The following is a 25,309-nucleotide window of genomic DNA, read 5'->3' as shown; positions in this document are numbered from 1 at the left end:
AATGTGACACAGAAGCTAAGCACTGTACTGTGAGGACGATGGTCAGGTATTAGACGTATTTTAGCCACCTTAAAAACAGTCACACTTGAAAAAAGTTTATATCAGTTTAAGTGCAAACTATACTTAGAGTATTTTCACTGCTTTGTCTTTATGTCAGGTTTGGATCAGTACCTTTACATCCCCACTTAAAACATCTGAACTATCCCTTTAATCTGTCTACGTGACTCAGCCGTAACTTTAACTGCTAACGAACCAAACCTCTCACCAGCTTTAAGAGTCTGTATGTAAATTTAGATGCCGTTGGTCACGTGACTGAGCCGCGGTCCTCAGCGTCAGATTGTGATGCAGCTGTGTGAAGGTGTGAAAGTTCTCATGGAGAGCAATAACCTGCAGCTCCAATAGGAGAGAGCACTTCATTTCACCATCACGCGTTTTAGGGCAGGCGATTGTAAAGAAGAAGAAAATCCTCCTTTGCATTTTATTTGGACACCGAGGCCCCTCTACTCCATCTAATAGTCATTAGCTTTCATTACCAGCGTTTGAAGTACAAGCTGCCCTTTGTCCCGTCCTGAAAGGGACGCACAATGGCTCCTGACACGGGCACTGACCAGAGGAGCTCTCCTCAGCCCTGTGTGGGAGGACTGATTGTGTTTCTGTCAGGAAATAGCAGTTCCTGTTCACATCAGCAGACACACACACAGAGCGCTGAGGAGAAAGTTAAAGACCAAACAGAAGGAAGGAACCTGGAGTCTGCGGCTTTTCAAACAATGCGTAATTTATCCACCGTGCGTCTTTTACGCACACCAGCGCCCACGAGTAAAATGACAAACAAAAACATGTTGGATTGTGTCTCTATAATATTCCTGCAGGACTAGAGTCTGTTGCAGTTCACACTCTTATCTTCTTTATTGATGAACTGATTTCCTAATAAATCGCTGTTAAATTAATTTTAGACTCTAATTTGCTGTCTTGGAGCTCGTTTGTTGTATTTTAATGTTTTATTTAATAAAGCATTACACACATTTTGCTATATCGCTCATATGGGAAACTGTGTGTGTAATGTGGCTATTAAATATGTGTAAAACACGTTTTAGGGACTGTTCTTTACTTGTCAGAGGAGGAACTTGTCAGAACTTTTTTTACCCTCCCTGAAGCTCCAAATGTTTCCCCTTGACCCTCCCTGAGTGACTGGAGGAAAACACATGACCCTCCCTCCACCATAAATGACTTATTAGATTTTAAAACTTACCCTTTGATGACTGAAAGTTAAAAGTTGAAGATGAAATCCTGGAGTTGGAAAAAGTCTCAGTTTTTCTCTCTTGTGTGCAAACTGTTTATTTTTGGCTAAATTTTATACGAGCTGTCAAATAAAGTGATTCTGATGACATATCACTGTTATAAGATGAGGGCAGCCTTTGCTTCACATGATGTGTTCAAGGACGGTTGGAAATTTGAAAATCTAACAATACTTGCTGTTTTTACAGTTTCTGGTCGTGAAGAATTGAGAAATTTTGGTGATTTTTAAAAAAAGAAAACATACTGTACCCTCCAAACCCACCGACACTTTTTCTTTTAAACTCGGTGATAAAATAAATACAAAATATAACTATTTAAGCCTCTGGAAACAGGCCTCCTACAGGCGGCCGCAGGAGGGTTGTTGTTTTCATAATCCTGTTGAAAATTGATTTAACTCAAAAATTATGAGAGCTGAAGCATTCAGTCTTTTTGCAACAGAAAGTTAAGACTTCCACCTTTCATGCCATCACATTGTCCATGTGTGATGACGTCATCACGTTATGCTACAAGCGGTCAAAAGATGGTGAAAATGCACAGTAGCGCCAGCAGAGAGGCAGGTCGATAGGAGTGTCTGTTGTATTTTCTTTTTTAATTTATGACACAATTTCAATACTTTCATCAATTATTATTGTTTAATGAGTTAGATAAGCATTTAGCTTTTAGGTTGTGCAGATTTTAGGGATATGAAATACTAAAAAAATACCAACGTAGTTACTGGGGAAATATTTCTAAAGAATCAGACCATTAAAACAGGTTTTCATTCTGCTCATAAAAATGAACATATCTCAAAAAATAAAAAACGTACATAGTTCAAATAACTCAAAATGTTTTGTTTTTATTTCATAAAATCGGATTTAAAAAAACATGTTTTTTGTATTTTTTTATGTCATAAAATAAAGTCTTTAATAAATCATTATGAATTATTGACTTACATAACTTTTAAGATTGGTTGAACAGATTTCAGGGATATGAGGCATTTGAAGATACTCAGAGAAATGACGTCACAACATGCAAAAATATCAGTGTAGTCACTGTTGTTATTCTCACTGAGTCGAAAGAGATAAAGTGATTTTGATGAAATATCAATTTTAAACTCAGATTTGGTCCAAGGACGACTGGAAATGTGAAAAGCCAGCCATAATTTCTGTTTTTACAGATTCTGGCTGATAAATTGTTTAATTTGGGCGATTTTAAATTAAAAAATGTCAAGTCATGTTTTCTTTCAAAATACAACCATTGAAAGTTGTATGACCCTCACCTAAGCTAAAATGAAAATATAAGTCCCTCCCCAGTGTTTAAGAAATGATTTGACCCACCTCCCCCTTTAGCCCCCCTCATAAGTAACGAACGGTCCCTTAGTTTCACTCACTGTAACTAAACGGTTAAAAATCGACACTTGGACATGACCCAGCAGATACAGCTCCATAACTACAGATTAAACCTCCTCCTGATTGTTTCCTCCAGGCCGTGTTAAGGGGAGTGTTTGTTTATGCAGAGGAGGGGAGCCGGCGGAGGGGCGGGGCCAAGTACAGGTGGCTAAACGACCGCACTTCTCGTGCAGGTGACACAAACTCAGAGACGTGCGACTTTTCCCATCTCGTTATAACGGGGTGAAAATTTCCAACTCTCTAAGTGGCACAGATTAACTGAACACACAAAGCTAATGCGAAACAAAATGGCCAATTAGTTTATTAATGAAGGAGGGAGGTGAGAGGACCCCCCCCCCCCCCCCCCCCCCCAAACACCCGAGCCTCGACTCAAGGGTTAATCCACATCATCAGGAAGGAGGAGAGTTAAAGTAACACGTTAATAAAGACACAGTTTAGGACTAGTGTCCCTCTGACAGCTGATAGTTCATCACATAGCTTGTAACAAAATCATCTATCGGCCATATATCAAATTAAAACCGTCTATTAGATGAATCAGATTACAAGAAAGGCTGCTGTAGCATTATCAAATAAAGATTATTAAACCTGCCAAAATATAAACAGGTTGAGATATTTTTCTTTTTTTACCAGTTAACACTTTTTTTTTTTTAATTTAGCCTACTGGTTTATTTGACGAGGACAAATGCATGAGACCCTGCTTCATAGGTCAAATACAAAGCAGATGCATACAGGTTTGTAGCCATGGCTAATTTACACCCTCTGTCCCTGGTTCAGCTTTTAGAATTAAAACAGGAAGTGTAAGATCAGTGAGCATGGAGTCATTCAATACAATAAAACAACACAACATCTACAGTAAAATACAACCAAAGACTGAGTCAAAGTATGAGGTGTGTGTGTATTTGTGCACATGTCCACACATGTACGTCCGTGTATTGTGCTCAACACCTGTGCGCATGTGTTTATATGTGTGATCAAAGATTGCAGCGTGCACAGTCAGTGTTCACAGGCTTGCTTCAGTTTCAGCCATGTGTTTACATGTGTGTTAAAAACCTGGAGTTCAGTCAGTTTTTAATTCCAGATGGTAATGTATTCCACAGGTGTGAACCTCTGACTGAAAAATGGCTGACCAAAGTTGTTCTGCTTTCTGCTGCTCTACAGTTTCCACTTGTTTTGATTCCACTACGTTGTTAGTTTACCAGCTGACAGAGTATTTCTGGTATTTAAGTTGTTCACACACTTAGAAATTAGTTTTATAATGAAAAATGTACAAACCTTAATAGACTGTATTTATAGTATATTACAGTGGTGGAAAAAAGTTTTCGGACACCCTTAAAATTTTACACAATCTCAAATATTATCATGAAATATTTGTGGAAAAATCTTTTTTGTGTTTCAAAAGGTGTGGCTGCATTAGACAGATACAAACAAATACAAATTATATTTTTTTGTTTATTGTTTACAAGAAAAACTAACAAAACTAAATTCTTGACAGTTTCAATATGTCAGTTCTCAACATTGTCGGTATCAAAGTCAACAAATAACAGAGAATGTGTTCAAAACTGAACAAAAAATAAATAAACCATCACATCATCAAATTAATATTTAGTAGTCCTGCCATTGGCACGTAGTAGAGCTCTAATCCTGGCTGGCATGTTCCCCATGAGCCTTTCACACTGTTGAGGGGTAATCTTGTCCCATTCTTCTTGAATTACTGCTTTTAATTCTTCTAAATTCTTTGGTTTATGCTTTGAAACAGACCTTTTGATAATCCACCACAGATTTTCAATGGGGCTCATGTCCGGGGATTGAGCTGGCCACTCTAAGACCTGGATACTGTGCTCCTGCAGCCAAGTTCTACTGGCCTTGGATGTGTGGCAAGGGCCATTATCTTGTTGAAACATCCAGTTTTTACCTCGACGGAACAGTGCACGCGCAGAAGGGAGCATGTGGGTTTCAAGAATGGTACAATACTTGGTAGAGTTCAATGTGCCATCACAGACAGTGAGATGACCAACACCAGCAGCACTCATGCATCCCCAAACCATGATACTGCCTCCACCATGCTTGACAGTAGGTACTGTACATGCTGGAGATAATGCTTCGCCTGGCCTTCTGCGTACCCTCACATTAGTAGGAGGAAGATAAAGCTGGAAACTGGACTCATCTGACCACAAAATCTTCTTCCAGTTCCTGGCTGTCCAGTTCTTGTGTGCCTGGGCCCAACGACGCCGGGCTAACCTCTGTCTCTCATTGATCAGGGGCTTCTTGATAGCCTTGTAGGACCTTAAGCCATGATCTAAAAGTCGGCCACGTACAGTGCGGGTGGAACACTGGACACCAGTTTGGTTTGACCACTGCTGCTGAAGCTCCTGTGATGTCATTCGGCGGTTTTGCCTGCACATGCGGATCAGGATGCGGCCATTTCTTGCTGAAGAAACCTTTGGACGCCCAGATCTTGGTTTGTCTTCCAAGCTGTTGTTTCGTCTGTATTTCTGCAGAGTGTATCCAACTGCTGAAGGACTGCATCTGCACTTCCTGGCTATCTGGCGGCAGCTGTATCCTTCCTGGCTGAGAATCTTTATCTTCAGGCGTGTTTCCTGCGTTAGGTTCCTTGTTTTAGCCATTTTTGTGTCTGAAGAACTTTCAAATGTGCTGGCTTTATGTAGACACGAAGCTTGGCAACAAAAATTGTGTCTTTTAATAAAAAGAACGACCTTCATCACTGGTACCAAAATGACCCAATACTCAAAATTTCTTATGTATTTTTATGGAACCAATCAATTTTAAGTTTTTAATGGCTTTTTTAGGATTTATTTAGTATTTTGGCTGTGACTGTACTAAAAGAAATTGCACTTGAAGACCTAAGAGTGATTCTTAATGCAATATTTCACAAATGCATGGGGTGTCCAAAAACTTTTTTCCACCACTGTATATAGATAGAATAAGGCAGTGGTGCCATGAGGCAGGTTTCTGATCCTTTACTTCCGTTACTTAAACTAATGTTATTGTATCTGTTGTCATTACTGTCTGTCTTGCATCTCTCTCTCTCTCATCTCTCTCTGTCTGTCTCATCACATGATGTCAAGGTGACATCATGTGATGTGTATATAGAATTGAAGAAGAGCTGAAGAAGAAGGCGAAGAAGAAGACGATATACTTTACTAATCCCTGAGGGGAAATTACATTTTTTCCCCTCTTTAGTCATACACACTCTGGCCTGAAATACACACACATTCACAAACTGGCACCTCTCCAGCCACCAGTCCACATTTCATACTTGGTCCATACAGGGACCTAAACCGTTTACCCTCCGGTTCCCAACACAGATCCCTACAGACTGAGCCACTGCCGCCCCAGTGAACAAGAGTTAAGACTGAAGAAGACAGATACGTTTGTGACTGTGGAGTGAACGACAGCAGAGTTCCTGAAGTCACTGGAGGATATAAAAGGAAATGAGAATCACATTTTGTCTGAATGTCAGAGGCTTAATGAATTACAGAGAGATGTTTTATTATTTAAACTGCCGGTCTATGTTTAAATTAATTTGGTTATTAAAGCCAGACAGGTGATAATCCTCACTCTCCTGCTCTTAAACAACTGGAACAAACAACAACCCCTCTGAGGTCACAGACTCTGTTGACCTCTGCAGGAAATCTGTCATCCTACAAACACGCTCTGACTCCCTCCGACCACTGGATGGCAGCATTGCTCCTAGATTAGGTTTGTTCCCTTCAGAGGAACAATGACAGAGCAACACTGTGAAAGGCGCACACACACACACACACACACACACACACACACACACACACACACACACACACACCCCTTTATATCCAGTAGGTTACTGCAGAGGTCTGTTTGTAGGCGTTCAGCTGATTCAGGATGCTGCTGCTGCGCAGGGTCGTGACAACAACCAGGAAATATGACAACATGACTGCAGCTCTACAGTCCTCACACTGGTCACCTGTCACTCTGAGAACTGATCTCAAAATCACTCTGTGGCTCAGCGCCCAAATATATCTTTGACATGCTTGTAACATAAGAACCTTCTCGGACCCTGTGGACATCTGTGGACATCTGTGGACATCTGAGTTCGGCCTACTGACCGTCCCAAGAGTCAGAATAGAACAAGGTGAAGTATTGGCATCAGGAAATAACGACAGGCCCTAGTGCACGCTATCATGCACATCTCGTCTCGTCTCTACGCCACTGCATCAGACAGATTATAGAGCAAAAGACATTATTCACTACAAAACATTTTCTCCCAAATATCTGACTGCAGAGCTCAAATGCTGGAAATGAAGTTCGTGTGTTTGTGTCACTTTTTAAAAACATTTCTGTGAAGTTTAAGTTTCAGTCACTACAATGGCTCCTTGTGTCTTTCAGACATTATTTTAAAGTTGTTTTACATGTTTATAAATCTTTAGTTTTTCTATAATTTAATGTTCCAGTCAGGTCCCTGAGGTCCTCCACTTCTGTACTTTGAAATGTTCCTCATGTTCACATAAAAGTCCTGCTGAGAGCGCTTTCTGTTTTTATGTCCCTAAAGTGTGAAGTTCACTGCCTCTAGATATTATAGTGGAATATATTTTTAAATATTTTTTATTTCTAAGTTTAAATCACTGGTTTCCAACTTATTTTATCCCTTCTGTTTAAATGTTTTCTATGTTATCATATACTTTCTTTTTATTCTGCAGAATTTTGATAATCTGTTTTGTTTGGTTAATTTTTAAAAATATTTTATTGTCTTGTAATTTTCTACTTTCGCAAACTTTATATTCAGCTGTTTGTGTTCTCCTTTAAATTGTATCAGTGTCAATCCAGTTCTGCCATGTGAAGCACTTTGAGCTGCATGTTAGTATGAAAGGTGCTTTATAAATAAAGTGGAGTTGAGATGATGTAATGAGGGTTACTGTGTGTTTACTACACCATAAGATGAGACACGTTTCTGAATATTATTATGGACATTAGTTAAGTAATAACACTTAAAAAATACAGACTTAAAACAGACATTAAGTTCAGTCTGTTTAACTCACTCATACTGTTTCTTCTCTGAGGAGAGTGTCTGCAAAAATCAGATTCCTCTCAGTCATTAATCGTCACTGTTTCAGCCACTAGAGGGCAGCACTGTGTCATGTGTCTCCACAGCTCTCCTCCTATTGGTCCCTTATTTCCCCCCAAACACAAACTGTGGACATATAAAGCTGCAGCTTGCCTCGGGCAGCATCTCTGCAGAGTGAAGCTTCTTTATGTGACATTTTTTGGACAATTGTAAAAACTTAATGATGTTTGTCAGATAGATTTTTTTATAATAATAGTTCAGGTCAAAGTCATCTGTAACACTTCATATTATGTTTCTGATTTCTGACCCAGGACTCCTTTGACTGGATCATCCTGGTGAAATAAATCTAATTTAATTTATATAATTTACAGCTTCATGCCTTTGGGGAAATCAGTGTGTGTATTAAAATTAAAGTGTTTCATGTGCCTGTGATCAGCTGCACCAGGAAATCTGTGCTGCTTCACCAACATCTACATGTTTTCATTTTGCTTTTTAAATGATTTTAAAATGATATATTTTGCTTGATATTCACAGGCCACTGTTGAATGTTTTGTTCTTCACTGCACTGATTCAGGAGTGATGACGTGTGGTTCACTGTTTGCTGCTGTTTTTAGAGAATGAAAATAAAATTTAATTGAAGTTTACTTGTTGGGTAAAAACAATATGTTTTGCTATTGTTTCCCACAACAACAGTGTGTGGGGGTTAAATGTCTCTCTGTGGCTCCCTCCTATAACAACACTGTATTGAAAAAATGCAACAGTTTGGATGAATTAACAAAAGTAAATTTAAGTGTTTTACACTTGTCGGTCACACAGAAGCAGAAGTATCATCTGCTGTCTTAATGATCTGTTTTCAAGTTTACTCCACTGAGCAGTGAGTGACAGCTTTACTGTAGAAATCTTAACTGAAGGCATTAGGGACTGTTCCTTACCTATCAGAGGGGTGGCTGTGGTGTAATTTATTTTGTCCCTCGCTGAAGCTCCAAATGTTTCCCCTTGACCCTCCCTGAGTGACTGGAGGAAAACACATGACCCTCCCTCCACCATAAATGTGTTATTAGATTTTAAAACTTACCCTTTGATGTTTGAAAGTTAAAAGTTGAAGATGAAATCCTGGAGTTGGAAAAGCCTCAGTGTTTGTCTCCTGTCGTGCAAACAGTTTATTTACATTACATTACATTTCCTGTCTGTGATAAATGGTGTAATTCTGGCTGGTTTGGCAGACGTGTTTTCTTTGAATATTGTTGGTAAAATAAATACAAAATACAACTATTTACATTTTTAGGCTCCTCCCCTAAAGTGGGATTTTTACTTTTATGTCTAACTGACACTGTACCTACAGCGTATGCTCTGCGTAGATGTGTACCCTACACCATATAGCCTGACTGCACCTCCCCAGAGATGTAACTCCACAGTGTCACAGTGACGCAGACCTCCTGTCTGTCTCTGTAAGCTGAAACCATTTCCCTCAGTGGAAACAAAGCTTTGATTTACTTTAATTTCACAGATAAGAAACAATAAACTGTGAAGACAATAAAGCCTCCACACACTGTGTGTGATTTATCCTGGCTGAAATATGAGCTGCTAGCTGCTAGGCTAATTTATACAATGTAAAATGCCATAGGCTTGTGCTAATAACGTTAGCATGTTGTATTTGTTTGGAAAACATGTTTAGTATAAGACAGTTGTTTTGTCGGTGAACCTTGTGAGCTGTAATGGAGCTGAAGTGTGTAACGTTACCTTTGTTACATGTTGCTGTTGTCCCTGGTTTTATATTAATAGAGGAAAAGTCTGCTAGCTGCTAGGCTAATTTATACAATGTAAAATGCCATAGGCTTGTGCTAATAACGTTAGCATGTTGTATTTGTGGGGAAAATGTGTCCAGATAAAGACAAGTGTTTGTCTGTGAATGCTGCGAGTTATAGTGAAGCTGATTTGTGTACTTAATGTGCGTTTTGAATCAACTAAACTTCACAGAAACCCTGCTGCCAACTAGTGTTTTGGAGGTGTAACTGCAGAGTGACATATAGATGCTCACATGGGGTGTAGGCCACATGCGCAGCTGCCTTGAGCTGAAACACAAAAATCCGTCTGAAGCCAAAATAAAAACATGAGTCTCTCCCTGGTTCTTAAGAAATTATTTGACTTGCCTCCCTCTTCCTGCTCCCACCCTCATAAATAACGAACAGTCCCTTATGACACCCAGTGTGACACACACAGGATATTAAAGTAAGATTAAAGTCTCAAATAATCCCCTCTGACTGTCACACCTGGAATAAAAACATCTCAGAAATACTAAACTACATTTTCTCACAGTAAACCTAAATGGAGGTATTTCCACAGCAGACTAACACTCCGCTCATTTTTCCTGGTTTAAAATCACTCCTGTCTCAGTGACTGTGCTCCGGAGCCTCGGGCTGAAATCCGCAGCAGGAACAAAGGTGGACTGCTCCGCTTTGTTTTTCTTAATGCGCAGAGATTTGGACATCTATTAACCAGCAGAGATCAGGGTCAGTGCGTAAAGACCCGCAGGGCTTCATCATTAAACCAACCCGGCCCCAAACTTCCTGCTGCTGCTGCTGCTGCTGCTGCTCTCTGGGTAAAAACCCAACTGTTTAAATAAAACATCCTGCAATATACACATATGTGACCTGACACAGGTCGAGCAGACGCTGTATTCAGATATTATGGGAGCTGTTTTTATTATAGCCTGATGGTATTTATTGTCTTCTTATAGCCTCAATAATTATAGTCACAAATGATTTAATGTCAAATTATAAGAAAACATGATTATTTTAAACAGAACAAACAGATCACATCTTAAGTTTTGTATTAAAACAACTTGCAACAGTTATTTTTGGCATTTATTTAAATCCAGCTCGACATTAACAAGACTTTTTAATAAGATTTAAATGATTTAGGCCTGTGATTTTCAACACTTTGAGTCATACATGTGAGGGAAAATATTTCCTGTGAAAATCTGTCAAAACGTTCATATAAATAAATTCAGATGTTTAAATTTTCACAGAAACATATTCAATAGATACGCAGAATCTATCGGAGCTTTTCGGTCACCGAGTCCTTCTCAGACCCTGCTGCCGTCTTTAGGAGCCTTTAGCTCTAAACACCTAATCAACAACTTGTTTTACCTCATAATTTCCATCGGTAATGATTTTCTAATGCAGCCTGTGAGCGTATTAACAGGATAATTATTAACTTGGTTAGAAGCTGCGCGCCGAGGGATGAGGAGGAAGCCGGAGAGCTCCAAACACAATCAGAGGCTGAGTCCTCCTGCTGGACTCCTACTGCTCCATTGTTCCCACAGAGGACACAAACTGAGACACGCTTTCTGAGAAATAGCTAAAAACAGAGGAGTGGTTTAAACCTTAAAACTCCTTATTATTTTTATTTAATTGATGCATTTGAAATGTTTTTTCTTTGTGCGTCCTTCACACAACAAAAATCATACATTAAAATCACGTTTCAATTACGCAAAGAAAAGGAAAAATTAAGATAGTTTTTTTTTCGGAATTATTCGACTTTTGCGTCACTTTCTTTATTTGGAAAAGGGTGCATATTGCGCACACTAAGAAATGAATATTAACAGACCTGTAAAAAATATTAATAAAGGCGACAAACTGTGTTTTTTGGTGAGGAAATTGTGGATGAAATAAGATAATATTTCAATTTAATCTGATTTCACAGGAGAAAAGGAGCCGCTAAACATCTGGCTGCTTTCAGCCTTCATCAATATAAATTACATGCAGATTATAGCTGTGAAATATCGGCTGAGATGTTGGAGAACAACCGGAAGGAAACTTATAATAGTTGACCTTTTCCTGTTTTATCACAGACAGCTAAAGGCCACGTTCAACACAGTTTAAAATGGAAACGTTATTAAAGCCGCTAACAATCACCATCCTGCGCGTCACCGCTCAACTTTCCTATAAAGTTAAATTTTCTGGACATGACTCCATGTTTTGGACACTTCCAGAGAATTCCTGGGTTAAATGAAGCCGCACTGAAACAAGTGGAGCCGCTCCTCCTCCTCCTCCTCCTCTTCCTCCTCCTCCACAGGCAGGAGAAAGCCAGGCATTAGGTCTGAACAGGACACAATGAGCTTTAATTGGGGCACACATGTTTTCTCAGCGTGTGTGTGTAACTAAGCTGCCTGTGCCGCTCCTGTGGGATCCATCAAGCAGGTACTTGAGGAGACCTATTGGCAGGTGCTCTGGTCCAATCAGCGCCCTCCGTGCGCAGCGTCAAGCCGCACTGAAGCTCGGAGGCGCTTTTAGTTGGTGCGCACTTGTGCACAGAACCCGTGCGAGCGCGCGCAGACTTCATGGATCAGGGCAATTTGCAGCACTGTTGAGTTTTGTAGCAGCAGCATCTCGAGCTCAGAGCAGCCCTCCATCTCTCCGGTCATGGTGCATCTCTGAGAGGGAGCTCAGAGGAAGGACACACTCACATCTTCATTCTGCTGTTGGTTGGTGTGTGTCTCTCACACACACACGAGGTGCTCGATGATGTTTTCGTCTGCAGGAAAGCGCTGCTTCACCATCGAGTCTCTGGTGGCCAAGGAGAACCCTCTGATCGCTGAGGACCCGATCCGCCCCACGGCTCTGACCTACTCCAACCCGACCACAGACGCGTTAATGAACAGTTACCAGGCTCCGCCGGCCCGCTCCCTGTACCAGAGCCCGGACCTGGTGTTCCCAGAGACGGTGAACCACCCGTCCCTCACCGTGGCTCCTCACCAGCTCGGAGGATCCCACCTACAGCATCCGCACTTCTTCGGGACGCAACACCGGGACCCGCTCAACTTCTACCCCTGGGTGCTCCGGAACAGGTTCTTCGGACACAGATTTCAAGGTAAAATATAAAGACTCAGAATATCATGTGACTTAAACACCATGCGCAACCTGTGTGGATTAGTTATGTCTCAATATTCAGGCCATGAAGTAAACATCAGGATTTTACGCACAGAAAAAACTCATTAAAACAAATTCAGGCGCGAATATGACAAAATTAAAAAGGTGTTTGCATGAGACCAGATGAACTATTTCATACACGCTCTAACAGCTTCAATCTCCTACTTGAAGAGGTTTCCATATTTGGATCAGACACCCTCACACGGCTGTGAGCACTGAACACATTCCAGGCCCGCCGTCATGCAGCTCTCAGACTTCCAGTCTCGCCCTGCAGCGTCTCTCTCGCTCTCTCTCTGAGCCGCAGTCAGCAGATAAGCTCCCATGTAGATTTTTTTCCACACATGAAAACTCGCCCCAGGTGAGGCTCATTTCATCCTCACACAACAGCCCGGCTGTGGAGACACAAGTGATAAAATCCGGGATAATAATTAAATATAATCGGAGCAGCCTGCAGACATGTATTCACCACACAGACCTCAGCGCCATTACGCACCAAAATAAAATTTATTATTATGACTATTATTTAATTGAAACCTTGAGTTAAGCAGGCGGTGCCGCTGAGACTGAACATGTCTTGTTAAATGCAACAAATACAACTTAGAATACAAACATCCACAATAAAACAACAACTATTCAAACACAGCGGCCTCTCAAGACAAACACGTCTCTGTCACCACCTTCTTGATAATGACGCGCTGAAATCCATCAGTGGATATATGTGGATATGATTTTAGATGTTTTGGAGATTGTTTCATGTCCATGGTGCAGAGGAGGGAAATTCAGCTTTCCCCAAATCTTTTAAAACCCGGGCTTCATTAAAAAGCAACCAGCTGGAGACTACCTGACACTCAGACGGTGCAGAGGTGTTTGCACAGTTATTTCTTTGTAGATAAATTACATACCAGTGTGCGAGTGGTCAGTGACGTCCGGCCCAGCATGTAGATGCATCTACGGTGTGTTATTGCAGGTATATGAGATTTTATTTTATTGATTTTAATTGCAAACCTAAAGTTCTGGACAAAAATGTATTTTGCAATTAAGACAGAGTCATGTAAATCCATTGTCCATTTAGCGCGTAAATCCTCGTCACTAAAACACGGTCTGGATCGACACTAACAGTCTAATTGTAGCGGCTCATTCTGCAGAGTCCAAACAGGCCGCAGCTCACAGAGCGACTCAGGCTCAGGACACAAAGCGCTGCATTTTATAACAGATAATTTCCAGGATAAATAACGCTCCAAACAGGACGAGCTGAATATGGAGACTTTGTCAGGCTCACACTGGTTCAACATCATCGAATCATTTCCATAAAGTTACAATATAACTGTAATATTTCACAATAAATCACACTACTATCACCTGACAGGCTCCAACTGTGAAATTTAACCAATTTAAATGAAGTAATTTCACAGATAAATGACAGCATTAATTACCGTAATACAGTAACTCTACTGCTGATAAATCACAGTAATTAGCTGTGATAAACTGAAGTTACAGTTACATTCAGTAATTTACAGGAGCATACTGTGATATCAGTGAGGTGATGGGCTTTAACTGAGAGGTTACACACAGGCATAACTCCTGTGAGAGCACAGCTGTCAGTTCATAATAACTTACTGTAAAAACGACAGTAATTTACTGTGAAAGTGACGCGACCAACAGCCAGTAATTTACTGTACATGTGAATCGTCTTGTATCACCTGTACTTCTGTATAAAGTCCATGACGTCAGTTTATTACAATGATCATGTGAAAATGTAAGAAGGTAAAAAAAATAAGGTGTGAGAAATGTATTATGGTCTGTTTTCACACTGACAGTTTAATTATTATAGTAATTAATTAATATCTTATAATGAGCTGTGGTTTGATTATTAGGACACAAAAGGACAAAAAGGTTTAAATAATTAGCATATCATTCATATTTAAAATAGAAAAAGAAAAAGCAAATTCGTTTTTCCAAAATGTTTTCTCATGAAATAAAATCTCCTCAGAATATTTTCAGTTTATATTGTCAGTGTCTGACGGGGAGAGGAGGACAAATGTCGCTTAATGAACCTGAAATCAAAATAAAAATAATAATGACACAGACGTCATTTAATTCGCTGAATTTTTCTGTAAATTCAGTTTGTAAAATCAGACTCTGTGTGTGTGTGTGTGTGTGTGTGTGTGTGTGTGTTACAGACGGGTTGTCTCGTCAGTGTGACTCTCCCTTATTGTTCAGTCCTTTTTAATAATCGGCGACAGTTTCTCTGGTTTTATCTTTAATTCGCATTAAAGCACAGCGACCACCTGAGTCACGAGTCACACCAACACGTGTCCCCCACAAACAGTGTACGGTAGGAACTTTAGAGACTCATCTGAGGCTGAAACAGAAATTTAGAATAAATAAATGAAATGATTCAAGTGTTGTCACGATAAATGAATAATTTGCCTGCTGTGTGTAATAAAACACATGAATTAATAATGTGGAATTATTCCTGCTGAAACACTCACCTGTCCACAATAGAAATTAATTATAAACAACCCAAAAATATAATGTGTAGAGAAGCTACAGTTACAACTCATGTCCGTGTCAGTTTTTACCCGGAGCTCATGTGTTTGGTTCATTTGGAGAAACTCTTTAAATAAATTTAAGAGCATTTGGTGAACTTAGTGTCTTTATTTTCATGTGTTTATTATTTATTTAATTTATTATTTTTATTTCTTTGATTTTTTTTTAATTTATATTTTTTTCATTTGTTACAAATGATTTGGAAACGTTGTCCGTCTCCATGCGCCATGTTCAGATAATTTAAGGTCCTTATTCGCTTTATTAAAATGTGATTCTGCAGCAGGTTTAATGTGAAACTAAGAGCTGTGTGTGAGGAGCTTCTGATGGATTTCTTTTTCTTACCAGCAGCGTTTTATTAAAGCTTCTGCTCATTTAAAACAATATTCAACAAAACTAGTTTGAACAGGCTGAACACAGGTCCCTCTTCTCATGGACAACATTTCCAAACATTTGCAGGATTTTTTTAAGGACCCAAAACTTAGCGTGGCCGCGTTTTCAAACAAACTTTATGAAATAATATGACGAAAACACTTGATGGTGAATTTAACACTGACACACATGGACGCATATTAAAGCTACTCGACAACTAAAGAAAATTATTTTTTGTTTTTGTTTTAATTGCTTCTGTTTTATTTTTTATCATTTTAACATGTTCAGTAAAAATGAACTAAGACATTGCTGTTATGTTACATCAGGTGGAGGGTTATTATCTACACGAGATTGTTTTAGGAATTTCATCACACGCACATTCAAATAAATTCCATGAGTTCTCCGACATCTGTTCTGTCTCTGACTGTTCCAGGCCTGGGAAATACGACTGTGATATTCCATGACTTTTCCAGGTTTTCCATGACAGTGTGAACTCTGTTAATATTTAATTTCTGGCAAAAATGTCATTATAATTATTAACAAATAATAATAACAATGAATTATGTTCGATTAATTAGATTATTTCTAACTGGCACAATAATAATAATAATAATAATATGATTAAATATTAATATTTTTATGACCGTAATAATATAAACAGCAGCCTCGCTGTAATGTAACACTGTAGTAACTTCAGGCCTTGCTTGAACACACAGCTTGAACACTTCACCGTCAGTCAGACCGCTCTGCGCAGGTAAACTCTCAGGTGAGGTGTTGAGGTGATGACGGTACCTGTGACGTCCTGGCCTGTTGTGTGTCTGTGTCAGCAGGAAATGACGTGTCCCAGGACAGCCTGCTGCTCCACGGGCCCTTCGCCAGGAAACCCAAACGCATCCGGACAGCCTTCTCTCCGTCCCAGCTGCTCCGCCTGGAGAGAGCCTTCGAGAAGAACCACTACGTGGTGGGAGCCGAGAGGAAGCAGCTGGCCAATAGCCTGAGCCTGTCTGAAACACAGGTGAGGTGACGTCAGCACCGTGGATGAAGCACCTGAGAGACACACTGCACTGTTTACCAAGAGACCTATCAAAATAAAAGTATCTGATATTTACTGGACTGAGGGATCTTAATAGGCTGTATATATATATATGTATATGTATTTCAAAAAAATAACAATAGGCCTAAAATAATTTTAAAAAACGCCCAGATCTAATAAAGTGTCGTTTCGTTCATGCATAATAATAATAATAATAATAATAATAATAATAATAATAAATAAAATAAAAAATAAAACTAATCTGATATTATTGATCAGAAAGAGAAGCTCCGGCTCCTCTGTGTCATTAAAGCAGCGGATGAAGGAGGAGCTCATTTTAAATGTTTTATTTACTGCTGGATAGTTTTATCTATAATTATACATCATCATTTATTAGTTGATTATATGATGTTTTATTAATGTAAGTTTCCAAAGTAATTAAGGGACTGATCGTTATTTATGAGGGGCAGGGGGCGGTGCAAAAAGAGAGAGGCATGTCAAATAATTTTTTAAGCACTGAGGAGGGACTTATGTTTTTTTATTGTGGCTTATAGGAGCGGCAGACAGATTTAAATGATTTTATTTTGTATTTATTTTACCTCAGATTTTCAGAGAAAACATGGGTTTGGGTTTGGACGGCACGTTTTCTTTAAAGATCACCAGAATTACATTCATTTATCAGCCAGAAACTGTGAAAAAGAAATTATTCTTGGATTTTCAAATTTCCATTTGGCCTATAGGAGACACACACACACACACACACACACACACACACACATATTTAAATGGCTGTATTTTTATTCTACAGACTAATCTTATAAAAACATTCCTTCCAAATGTGTGCTGTCGTTAAAAATCATCAGAGCGACACCATTTATCAGCCAGAAAATGTCAAAACAGAATTATCATTATATTGTCAAATTTCTGACGGCCCTTGAACTCATCATGTGCAACAACCAGTCTGAGCTAAAAACAGTGATTTATTTCATCAAAGTCAATTTATTCTATGTCTCATATAACATTTGGCCAAAATAAACTGTTTGCATGTTTACCCTCCTGATGAGTTAAGAACAGTCCCTAAAGTGCACAAATAAATGTAGTGGAGTAAAAAGAACAATGTCTCCCTCTGAGGTGTCGAGAAGTGGAAGAATAAAGTCGCATAAAATGGAAATACTGAAGTACAAGTATCTCAAAATCTTCTAAATTTTAAGTAAAATAACATAAAATAAAATAATATATATATATATATATATATATATATATATATATATAATATATATAAAATATGAAAATAAAAGAAACAGTTTTTAAGGTAAATACGATGCCAGAGTGCATAAAAAGCATTAAAAAGAACAAACACGAGGTCATTTTCACAACTAAAGGATTTAAAGAACAAAATCAAAAATTTTTCCTCCGTCCGTCTCTTCTCTGTTTTGTAGTAAGTAATAAAGACACTTAAAGAAAATGTACAGGAGTTAAAGTGGACAGAGATAAAAAATAAAAATAAAAAAACAAAACACCAGGTGCTGTCAGGGACTGTTCTTTACTTATCAGGGAGGAGACTTTGTTTTTTAAATTTCACTGAAAACTGAATATTTGTTAAATATTCTAACGGACCAACTCACTCCTCGCACTGTAATGTTTTTAATGATAGCAATAACCATAACTTGAATTTAAAGCAGCAAAATTATAACCTGCATTTTGATTATTTTATTTTACTGTACGTTCAGAGTCGTTACTACAGGGCTCCTCTAATTATTTATTTAGGTTACAGCAGTTTGAATTACTGGGAATCATCTGAGTGTGTTATGATGCACAAGGTGGTTCTAATGTAAACTTTTACTGACCTGTCTTTTTCAATACATTAGGGACTGTTTGTTACTTATGGGGGAGGAGCAAAAAAAGGAGGGATTTATGTTTTTTTATTGTGGCTTAGAGGAGGGACACACAACTTTAAATGGCTGTATTTTGTATTTATTTTATAGCTGATTTTTTTTCTGACAAAATCTCCTCCAGAGGGTTTTACCTGACATATTGCACATGTGGATGAAGATTAATCACACAGCATTAGAGGACACACAGCTCCCCATGTGGACTTACAGCTGATTTTTAAAGAAAACATGCCTTTCAAAGACGTGCTATCACGGCCAGAAACTGATACAGAAATTATTGTTGAATTTTCTGAAATTAATTTCTCAAAATCACTTTTTTTTTATTTCTACATTTCGTTTAAATTTGGCGAAAAGCAAAGTGAACTAATCAGCACGTACCACAGGAGTGAAAACCCCAAGATTTCATCTTCAACTTTAACTTTAAACTTTCAAATATCAAAGGGTGAGTTTTAAAAATCAAATTAATGGTGAAGGGAGGGTCATGGATTTTCCTCCAGACACTCAGGGAGGATCAAGGAAAAATATTTGTAGTTTCGGAGAGGGTCAAATTTGTTTTAGAAAAATAAAAAAATAAATCCACACTCCAGCCTCCCCTCTCCTCTGATAAGTAAAGAACAGTCCCTTAATCTGTGCAGTCCAGTTTGGAGGACATATTCTGGCTTCTGGTTCCTGTCATAGTGCATGCTTCCTCACTGTCCCTGAACACAACAGAGTCATCGTCAGTGTTTTTAGTTAACACCTGAGCTTTTCTTATTACGACCAGTCAAATGTGTGCTGGGAGAGAGACAGTGTCTCAGGCTCAGGAGGTGTTTAATTCATGCTATAAGATAAAGGACTGTAAATATTATTGATGTTATGTTTAATGAGTCCACATTATCTGGGTGTAAATGAGGTCTAATGGGTGATATAGAGGGAGTGTCCTGAGTCAGCGATACAGATAAATGCTGCTTACAAGTTTTGTGTCAGTCAATCAGAGGCGTGCAATTAAGCACCAAGTGCATTATGCAGATTATAATGAGTGAAGTGAATATTAATTCAGTCTGCTTCCTCAGAGAGTGTTTGCTGGTCATCGTTTTCTCCTGCATCGCCTCCATTTTAGCTAAACAAAGAACAAAAATCCACCATCCCTCTCCAGGAACTAACGCAGGATATTCTGGCTCTTTAGGAGTGTCAGCCAGGGGCGGAGCACCAAACTCTGGGCCCCATGTTTCAGCAGCCTCTGTGGCCCCCTGCCCATCCTCTCTTCATCCACGTCTCTCTGCACCTTCTTCATTTTTTTTGTTTACAAAGTCAGTTTGAGTCTTTAAGCGTTCCTTTCTTTCTTTCTTCGAACCCTGATTTGCCTTTGTTCAACCTGATCTCACTCTGAAGTCGTCAAATACCACCGCTTGGTCAGTGACTTCCATGTTAGACATTGACAATAAAAGCCGTCCTTTCACGTCGGCACGATATGTGGCCTGTCGCCGTTATTGTTTAACAGCACTCAGCGAAGTCAGGGGCAGGACAACCACGAAAGTTAAGGGGGCGAAAAGTCCGAGTAGGGCAGGTGGGAGGGGTGGATGGGTCCAACAACCACCAAGTTTCCCCCGAGAGAGGGGTGTTCACTTCCTGTAAGATTGTAAAGCCAAACCCTGTTCTTTTTTCCTAAACCCAACCGTGTGGGTGTGTGTGTGTGTGTGTGTTGAAGGAAAAAACATCAGTTGGTGGTGTTGTAGCGACAGAGTGCTTTTATTTTGAAAGAGACTGTTTCAAACTGTACATTTCCTGTGAAAACAGAAGTGTATTTTGAAAACAGACAATGCATGTAACAGGCTGAAGTTGACACGGCGTCCCAGAACGTCAACAACCAACACACCCAGGGTACCTTGGACGTCATATGTGGACGTGGAAAGTCCATGACTGTCCAGGACTGAACCATTTTGCTCCTTTCAGGGACTGTTCTTTATTTATCAGAGGAGGGGTGTGACCTCATTTTTGTTTTGAAAAAAGTTCCACGTTTAGACAACAACGTTTTGATAACGATCACTGTGCACACAGATCCACAAAAATGACTAAAAAATGCTGCAGTATACACGCCAGGCCAGTAGTTGGCAGTGTGACACTTAGCCTACGCTTCCTTCTACAGAGCAGCGATGTATAAACAAACAAAATCGCAACCGCATGAACATTTGTCTGGACGGACGACGAGGTGGAGTTGCTACAGTAAATCTACACTATGGTGGGGAAGTGTTGATAAATTCAACAGGGTGAGCAGCACAAGCAGGGGCTGCCATTGTTGTTGTGATGGTCGACTTTCTCGCGCATGCCTAGTGACTGGAAGCGTAATGCACATGTGCGAAAGTCTCCGTTTTCACAGGAACTGCATATTGCAAGTTTACATGACAACGGAGACGGTGCTGTTTCCAAAAAAATGCACTCTGGAACCTGTTTTCAAAACGTTGCATTTTCAGGCACGCAAAACGCCGCTGTCGTATGAACGATCGGCCAAAACGCAACTAAAGTTTACCGTTTTCAGTTGAAATCATTGTCGTATAAACGGGACCTGAAGCTACAAATATTTCTCCTTGAACCTCCCTGAGTGAGTGGTGGAAAATTCATGACCCTCCCTCCTCCATAAATGAGTTGTAAAACTTTTTGAACTTAAAAATAAAAATAAATGAGGCGCACAATAAAGTAATTTTAAGTTGGAAGTGTTCATCACAGTTGATGTGTTCAAGGACCTTTGAAAATCCAACAATAATTTCTATTTTTACAGTTTCTGTGATTAATGATGTCATTTGCCAAACTTGCTTTCACTATTCTTTATAAACAAAGTTACATTTTTGAACTGATTTATTCAGCCAGTTTTAATTTAGTTGTGGCACTAGTTAATTAGAAATAAAGAAAAACCTTTTTATCTTTGAGGGGCCCCTCTCACTGGGGACCAATCAGTCCCCTTCTCCCTCCACTACGACACCCGTGGTTTCAGTGACAGCTGTTTTAAAATGAGCCTGAAGTCATGTACTCACAGAGGTGGACGCTAATATAAATGCTTGTGTTGCTATTTAAAAAATGCATCGTGCTCATGTATATGTTATATATAGGTCTGTCTGCCAAGCTCATATTCCAAGGTCACACCAGCAACACTCGTCAGTCAGGAAGCTGTTTAACACGCTGAGCTTTACCGTGCATTAATGTAACGCTCAGTTAGGAAGGCAAAGACAAGATGACAGGTTTTTATGCTTTTAAAGGAGCATTCTGAGCATTTTGAAAAAGAAGATGTCATGAAGCAGAGGGAGGAAAGTAAAAAGTACAAAGTGAAGACAACCATTAAAGCCTACACTGGTTTCAAGGGGCTGAACAGAATGAAATTTTGGGAGCCAATGAGACTGTTTCATTGTTTTCAAAGAGAAAATGAAACTGTGGCGTGGATGGTAAAAGTGTCGTCATTGGATCGTGCAAAGTGTCGCCATCAACAGGCAGATTTTACCTCGTCACAGTCAGAAAATCACAGGCAGACTGAAACAATTAGCTGATCAGTCAACCGACAAAAATGCCAAACCTTTTCTTTGTGCAGCTTCTTAGATGCTGTTTGTCTCTGAATTACATCATAAACTGAGCATGTTTTTGGTTTTGGACAGATGATCAAAGAGAAAACTCAAAGTGTTTGCAGACGTCACTTTGGATTCTACCTTTTGCAGTTTCCTAACACGAGCGTTTCATTGACTGACTGAGAAAATTCTCAGCAGATTAACAGATAATGAAAATCTTCAATCACAGTATTATTAAAATCATAATGATGGCTCCATTACATGTTGGCACAACACCAGGACCCTAAAACTAAAGTTACACCCTCGTCTGACGCGTCAAAACAACTGCCTTGAGAAAGGTCTGCATACTGTCTGTATTTAAAAGTTTTAAGTTTTAATTTAAAGTTTTTTGCTTTAACATCATTATGACGTAAATGTTGATCGCACAATTTACCAGAGATGAGAGAATAACTGCTCCATAGAATTAACGTTTAGACTGGCTCCTTATAAGCCTCACTTTCACTCTGCAATTCTTTCTGCCACCAGTTACGATCCTCCAGGAAAGTGAAGGCTCAATATATGTGCCACAAAGGAAGTGTGTCAACAACTAAAACAGGAAGAGGATTGTTCTTTTGTTTTGCCCGAGAACTATCGGTAGCTATTCCCGATTACCAAAGAGCATCAACCTGCATCACATCCTCACTGTGACCTCGTCACATGTCCACGTTTGGTCATGGACTTTCCACGTCCACATATGACGTCCAAGGTACCCTGGGTGTGTTGGTTGTTGACGTTCTGGGACGCCGTGTCAACTTCAGCCTGTTACATGCATTGTCTGTTTTCAAAATACACTTCTGTTTTCACAGGAAATGTACAGTTTGATACAGTCTCTTTCAAAATAAAAGCACTACGTCGCTACAACACCGCCAACTGATGTTTTTTTTTTTTCCAGGAAAAAGTATTTCCTGTTGTAGGGATGAATAAGATTATGTGTATTAAGGGTTATCATGTCCAGCTCATCAGAGACTGGGGAGGGATTAAGAGGAATATTGGATTTCTCTGTGAACAATCTCCTGGAAGATGAAGGCTTGATGTATGGCACAAAGAAAGTGAACCAACCATCGCACAACGTAAACAGGAAGAGAACAGCACTTCCGTTTTCCCTGTTAGATACCAGTTACCAAAGAGTACCTGTGTAAGTTCTTTCTGCCCGGGAGCAGAGATGATGGACATTGGAACGACAGAAGTAATGGCGAAAAGTCGCTGCTCGACTCTGAGGAAACAGAAAGCAATCTGGTTGTCTTTGCGTCAGCGGTGTTGACTTTAACAAATCGCACATCGTCATTATTAACCCTGTTTATTTTTCCGTCCAGGTGAAGGTGTGGTTCCAGAACAGACGGACCAAGTACAAGCGACAGAAGCTGGAGGAGGAGGGACCAGAGAGCCAGCAGAAGAAGAAGGGAAACCACCACATCAACAGATGGCGCATCGCCACCAAGCAGCCCAGCTCCGAGGATATAGACGTGACCTCAGAGGACTAAAACCACCGTCCAACCTCCGACAAGGCTGCCCCAAAACCCTGCGTCTCTTTGTGACGCACCAGAGGACCAACACTATTTATTATGTAATATTATTAAGTATAATTAGACACATTAGAGAAGGACTGAACATGTGACCGTCTCTTCATCGAGGTGCTATGCTCAGTGACACTGGAGAAAAAAATATTTAATGACATCCACCCTGAGTGTATCTGGATGAGGAGATCCGTTCATCATTTAATGATCTTTGGTGACGACCAAAGACGAAGAGAAACAACATCAACCTCCATCATAGTCTGTTTTTTAAATATTGTACATAGGCCATGAACAAAGGTTGTTTTTGAAAGAGGATATTTGTTTCATTAAAGCTGTTTTTACCACCTGCTTAGGTCATTAACACCTCACTGCTCACCCCACCCACTGCGTCACCTGTGCACCCTGTTAATTTCAATTTCTTCTCAAAGACGACAACATGTCGCACACTTTAATCCACCCAGTGACTCGGAGGACGGGCTGGTGACTTGCCAGAAGAACAAAACAGGAAATGTGACAAAGAAGATCTAAATGTGAAGCATTTTATTTTCACTGGTGACTCGACACCCAGTCCAATGCTTTGTTACGCTTCCTCACAGAGACTCTGCACAGAAAGGCGATTCATGACCAGCTGTGCGTGACTCCGGGACAGACAGGAAGCTGCAGAGACCTCTGGTGTTCGGGGCGAGTTAATAAATCACAGCTTTGGCGTGGGGTGACGGATGACGTCTCCATTTGTTGAATGTCTGCAGATTTCATTGAGCGCCGTGTGTCGTATAAAACATATATAAGAACATACTTTTCAAGCAGAACATGTAATTACAGAAAGATGTTTTAGAAATAAAAATAAAAAACTATTTCTCTCATGAGAAATGTGAGATTTTTGTGTAACTCAGGTTGTACATCACGTCAGCCCAGCTGCAGACTTTTATTCCGACCAGGTTTCACTCATTAGTCTGTCCTCTGCGGCTGAAAGTGCACGTGTGAATGAGTGTGAAAAATGCGGCTGCTGTGTTTGATTGGAATGAAAAGCTGCAGATGCTCCGGCAACCACGGCACATGAAGTGGATTTTCCGTTATCAGTTTTATGCTTTTAACTACAGCTAAAAAATATCCCTGCATGACAATTAAAGGGGGAACGAGATCAAATTAATTGGTATAATAGGTTTCAAAAGTTTGATTCCAACCGCATGTCATCCCTCTCACTCTTCCCCTTTCACTCCGACGTTGTCCAATCAAATAAAGGCAAAAAGGTGAAAAATAATCGGAGGTTCTGAGGTTGGGAACCAGGAGCCTTTTTTAAGAGACATGCAGCTGCAGACACACTCTGTTTGTAGAGTACAAACCACGCTCCAATAAATCGCTAATCGCTAACTTAGTAGTGGCATAAGTAACGAGATGTAGCTTTACTATTACCCTTACCCTAACCATAACCACCTATTTTTTTAAACATAATACTTCATAGCTAGCTAATCGCTAACTTAGAAATTTCATTGGGACTTCTGATTCTGGGCCAAGAAGAGAAGGGAGCTGATTGTGGACTGACGTGTAGGTATGCTGGGCGAGTCGTGTAGCTAGAGAAGTTCATATAGCTGCATGTGCTGAGTTATACCAACGCGCCTCTTATAATCCCTGTTCAAGGCAGGAATATTGCGCCGTTATGCTGCCTCGCTGTTCTGTATATGAGGTACGATCGCAGAATGGGGGA

The 25,309-nt window shown here is 39.8% G+C and overlaps 2 protein-coding genes across 3 annotated transcripts in view; one reads left to right on the top strand and one right to left on the bottom strand.

The window, feature by feature from the left end:
• Positions 1-10,639: 10,639 nt before the first annotated feature.
• On the top strand, positions 10,640-24,474 carry emx1 (empty spiracles homeobox 1). Of its 2 annotated transcripts, none has more exons than XM_033641835.2 (3): positions 10,640-12,618; positions 16,424-16,611; positions 23,404-24,474. In XM_033641835.2, exons 1-3 carry the CDS (start codon positions 12,270-12,272, stop codon positions 23,569-23,571), a joined length of 705 nt encoding a protein of 234 aa, XP_033497726.1. In that variant the 5' UTR covers positions 10,640-12,269; the 3' UTR covers positions 23,572-24,474. The 2 variants fall into 2 exon arrangements, with proteins under 2 accessions (XP_033497726.1, XP_033497727.1); XM_033641836.2 differs by having other exon boundaries at positions 10,649-12,618; positions 16,427-16,611.
• sfxn5a (sideroflexin 5a) overlaps positions 16,259-25,309 on the bottom strand; it is a 43,758-nt gene continuing 34,707 nt past the window's right edge. Inside the window, exon 15 of the transcript XR_013493424.1 lies at positions 16,259-16,600. The gene's annotated coding sequence lies outside the window, so the exon portion shown is untranslated. The remainder of the gene's footprint in view (positions 16,601-25,309) is intronic.

The sequence above is a fragment of the Epinephelus lanceolatus genome, chromosome 15, assembly GCF_041903045.1.
Source record: "Epinephelus lanceolatus isolate andai-2023 chromosome 15, ASM4190304v1, whole genome shotgun sequence".
Lineage (NCBI taxonomy): Eukaryota > Metazoa > Chordata > Actinopteri > Perciformes > Serranidae > Epinephelus > Epinephelus lanceolatus.
This window is presented reverse-complemented; position numbering and strand designations above follow the sequence as displayed.

Bases quoted from the DNA above. Each gene is read 5' to 3' on its own strand.
- emx1 (XM_033641835.2), top strand. From the start codon at position 12,270: ATGATGTTTTCGTCTGCAGGAAAGCGCTGCTTCACCATCGAGTCTCTG. The intron at 12,619-16,423 runs GTAAAATATAAA...TGTCTGTGTCAG, and splicing joins CTTCGGACACAGATTTCAAG to CAGGAAATGACGTGTCCCAG. The intron at 16,612-23,403 runs GTGAGGTGACGT...TTTTCCGTCCAG, and splicing joins TGAGCCTGTCTGAAACACAG to GTGAAGGTGTGGTTCCAGAA.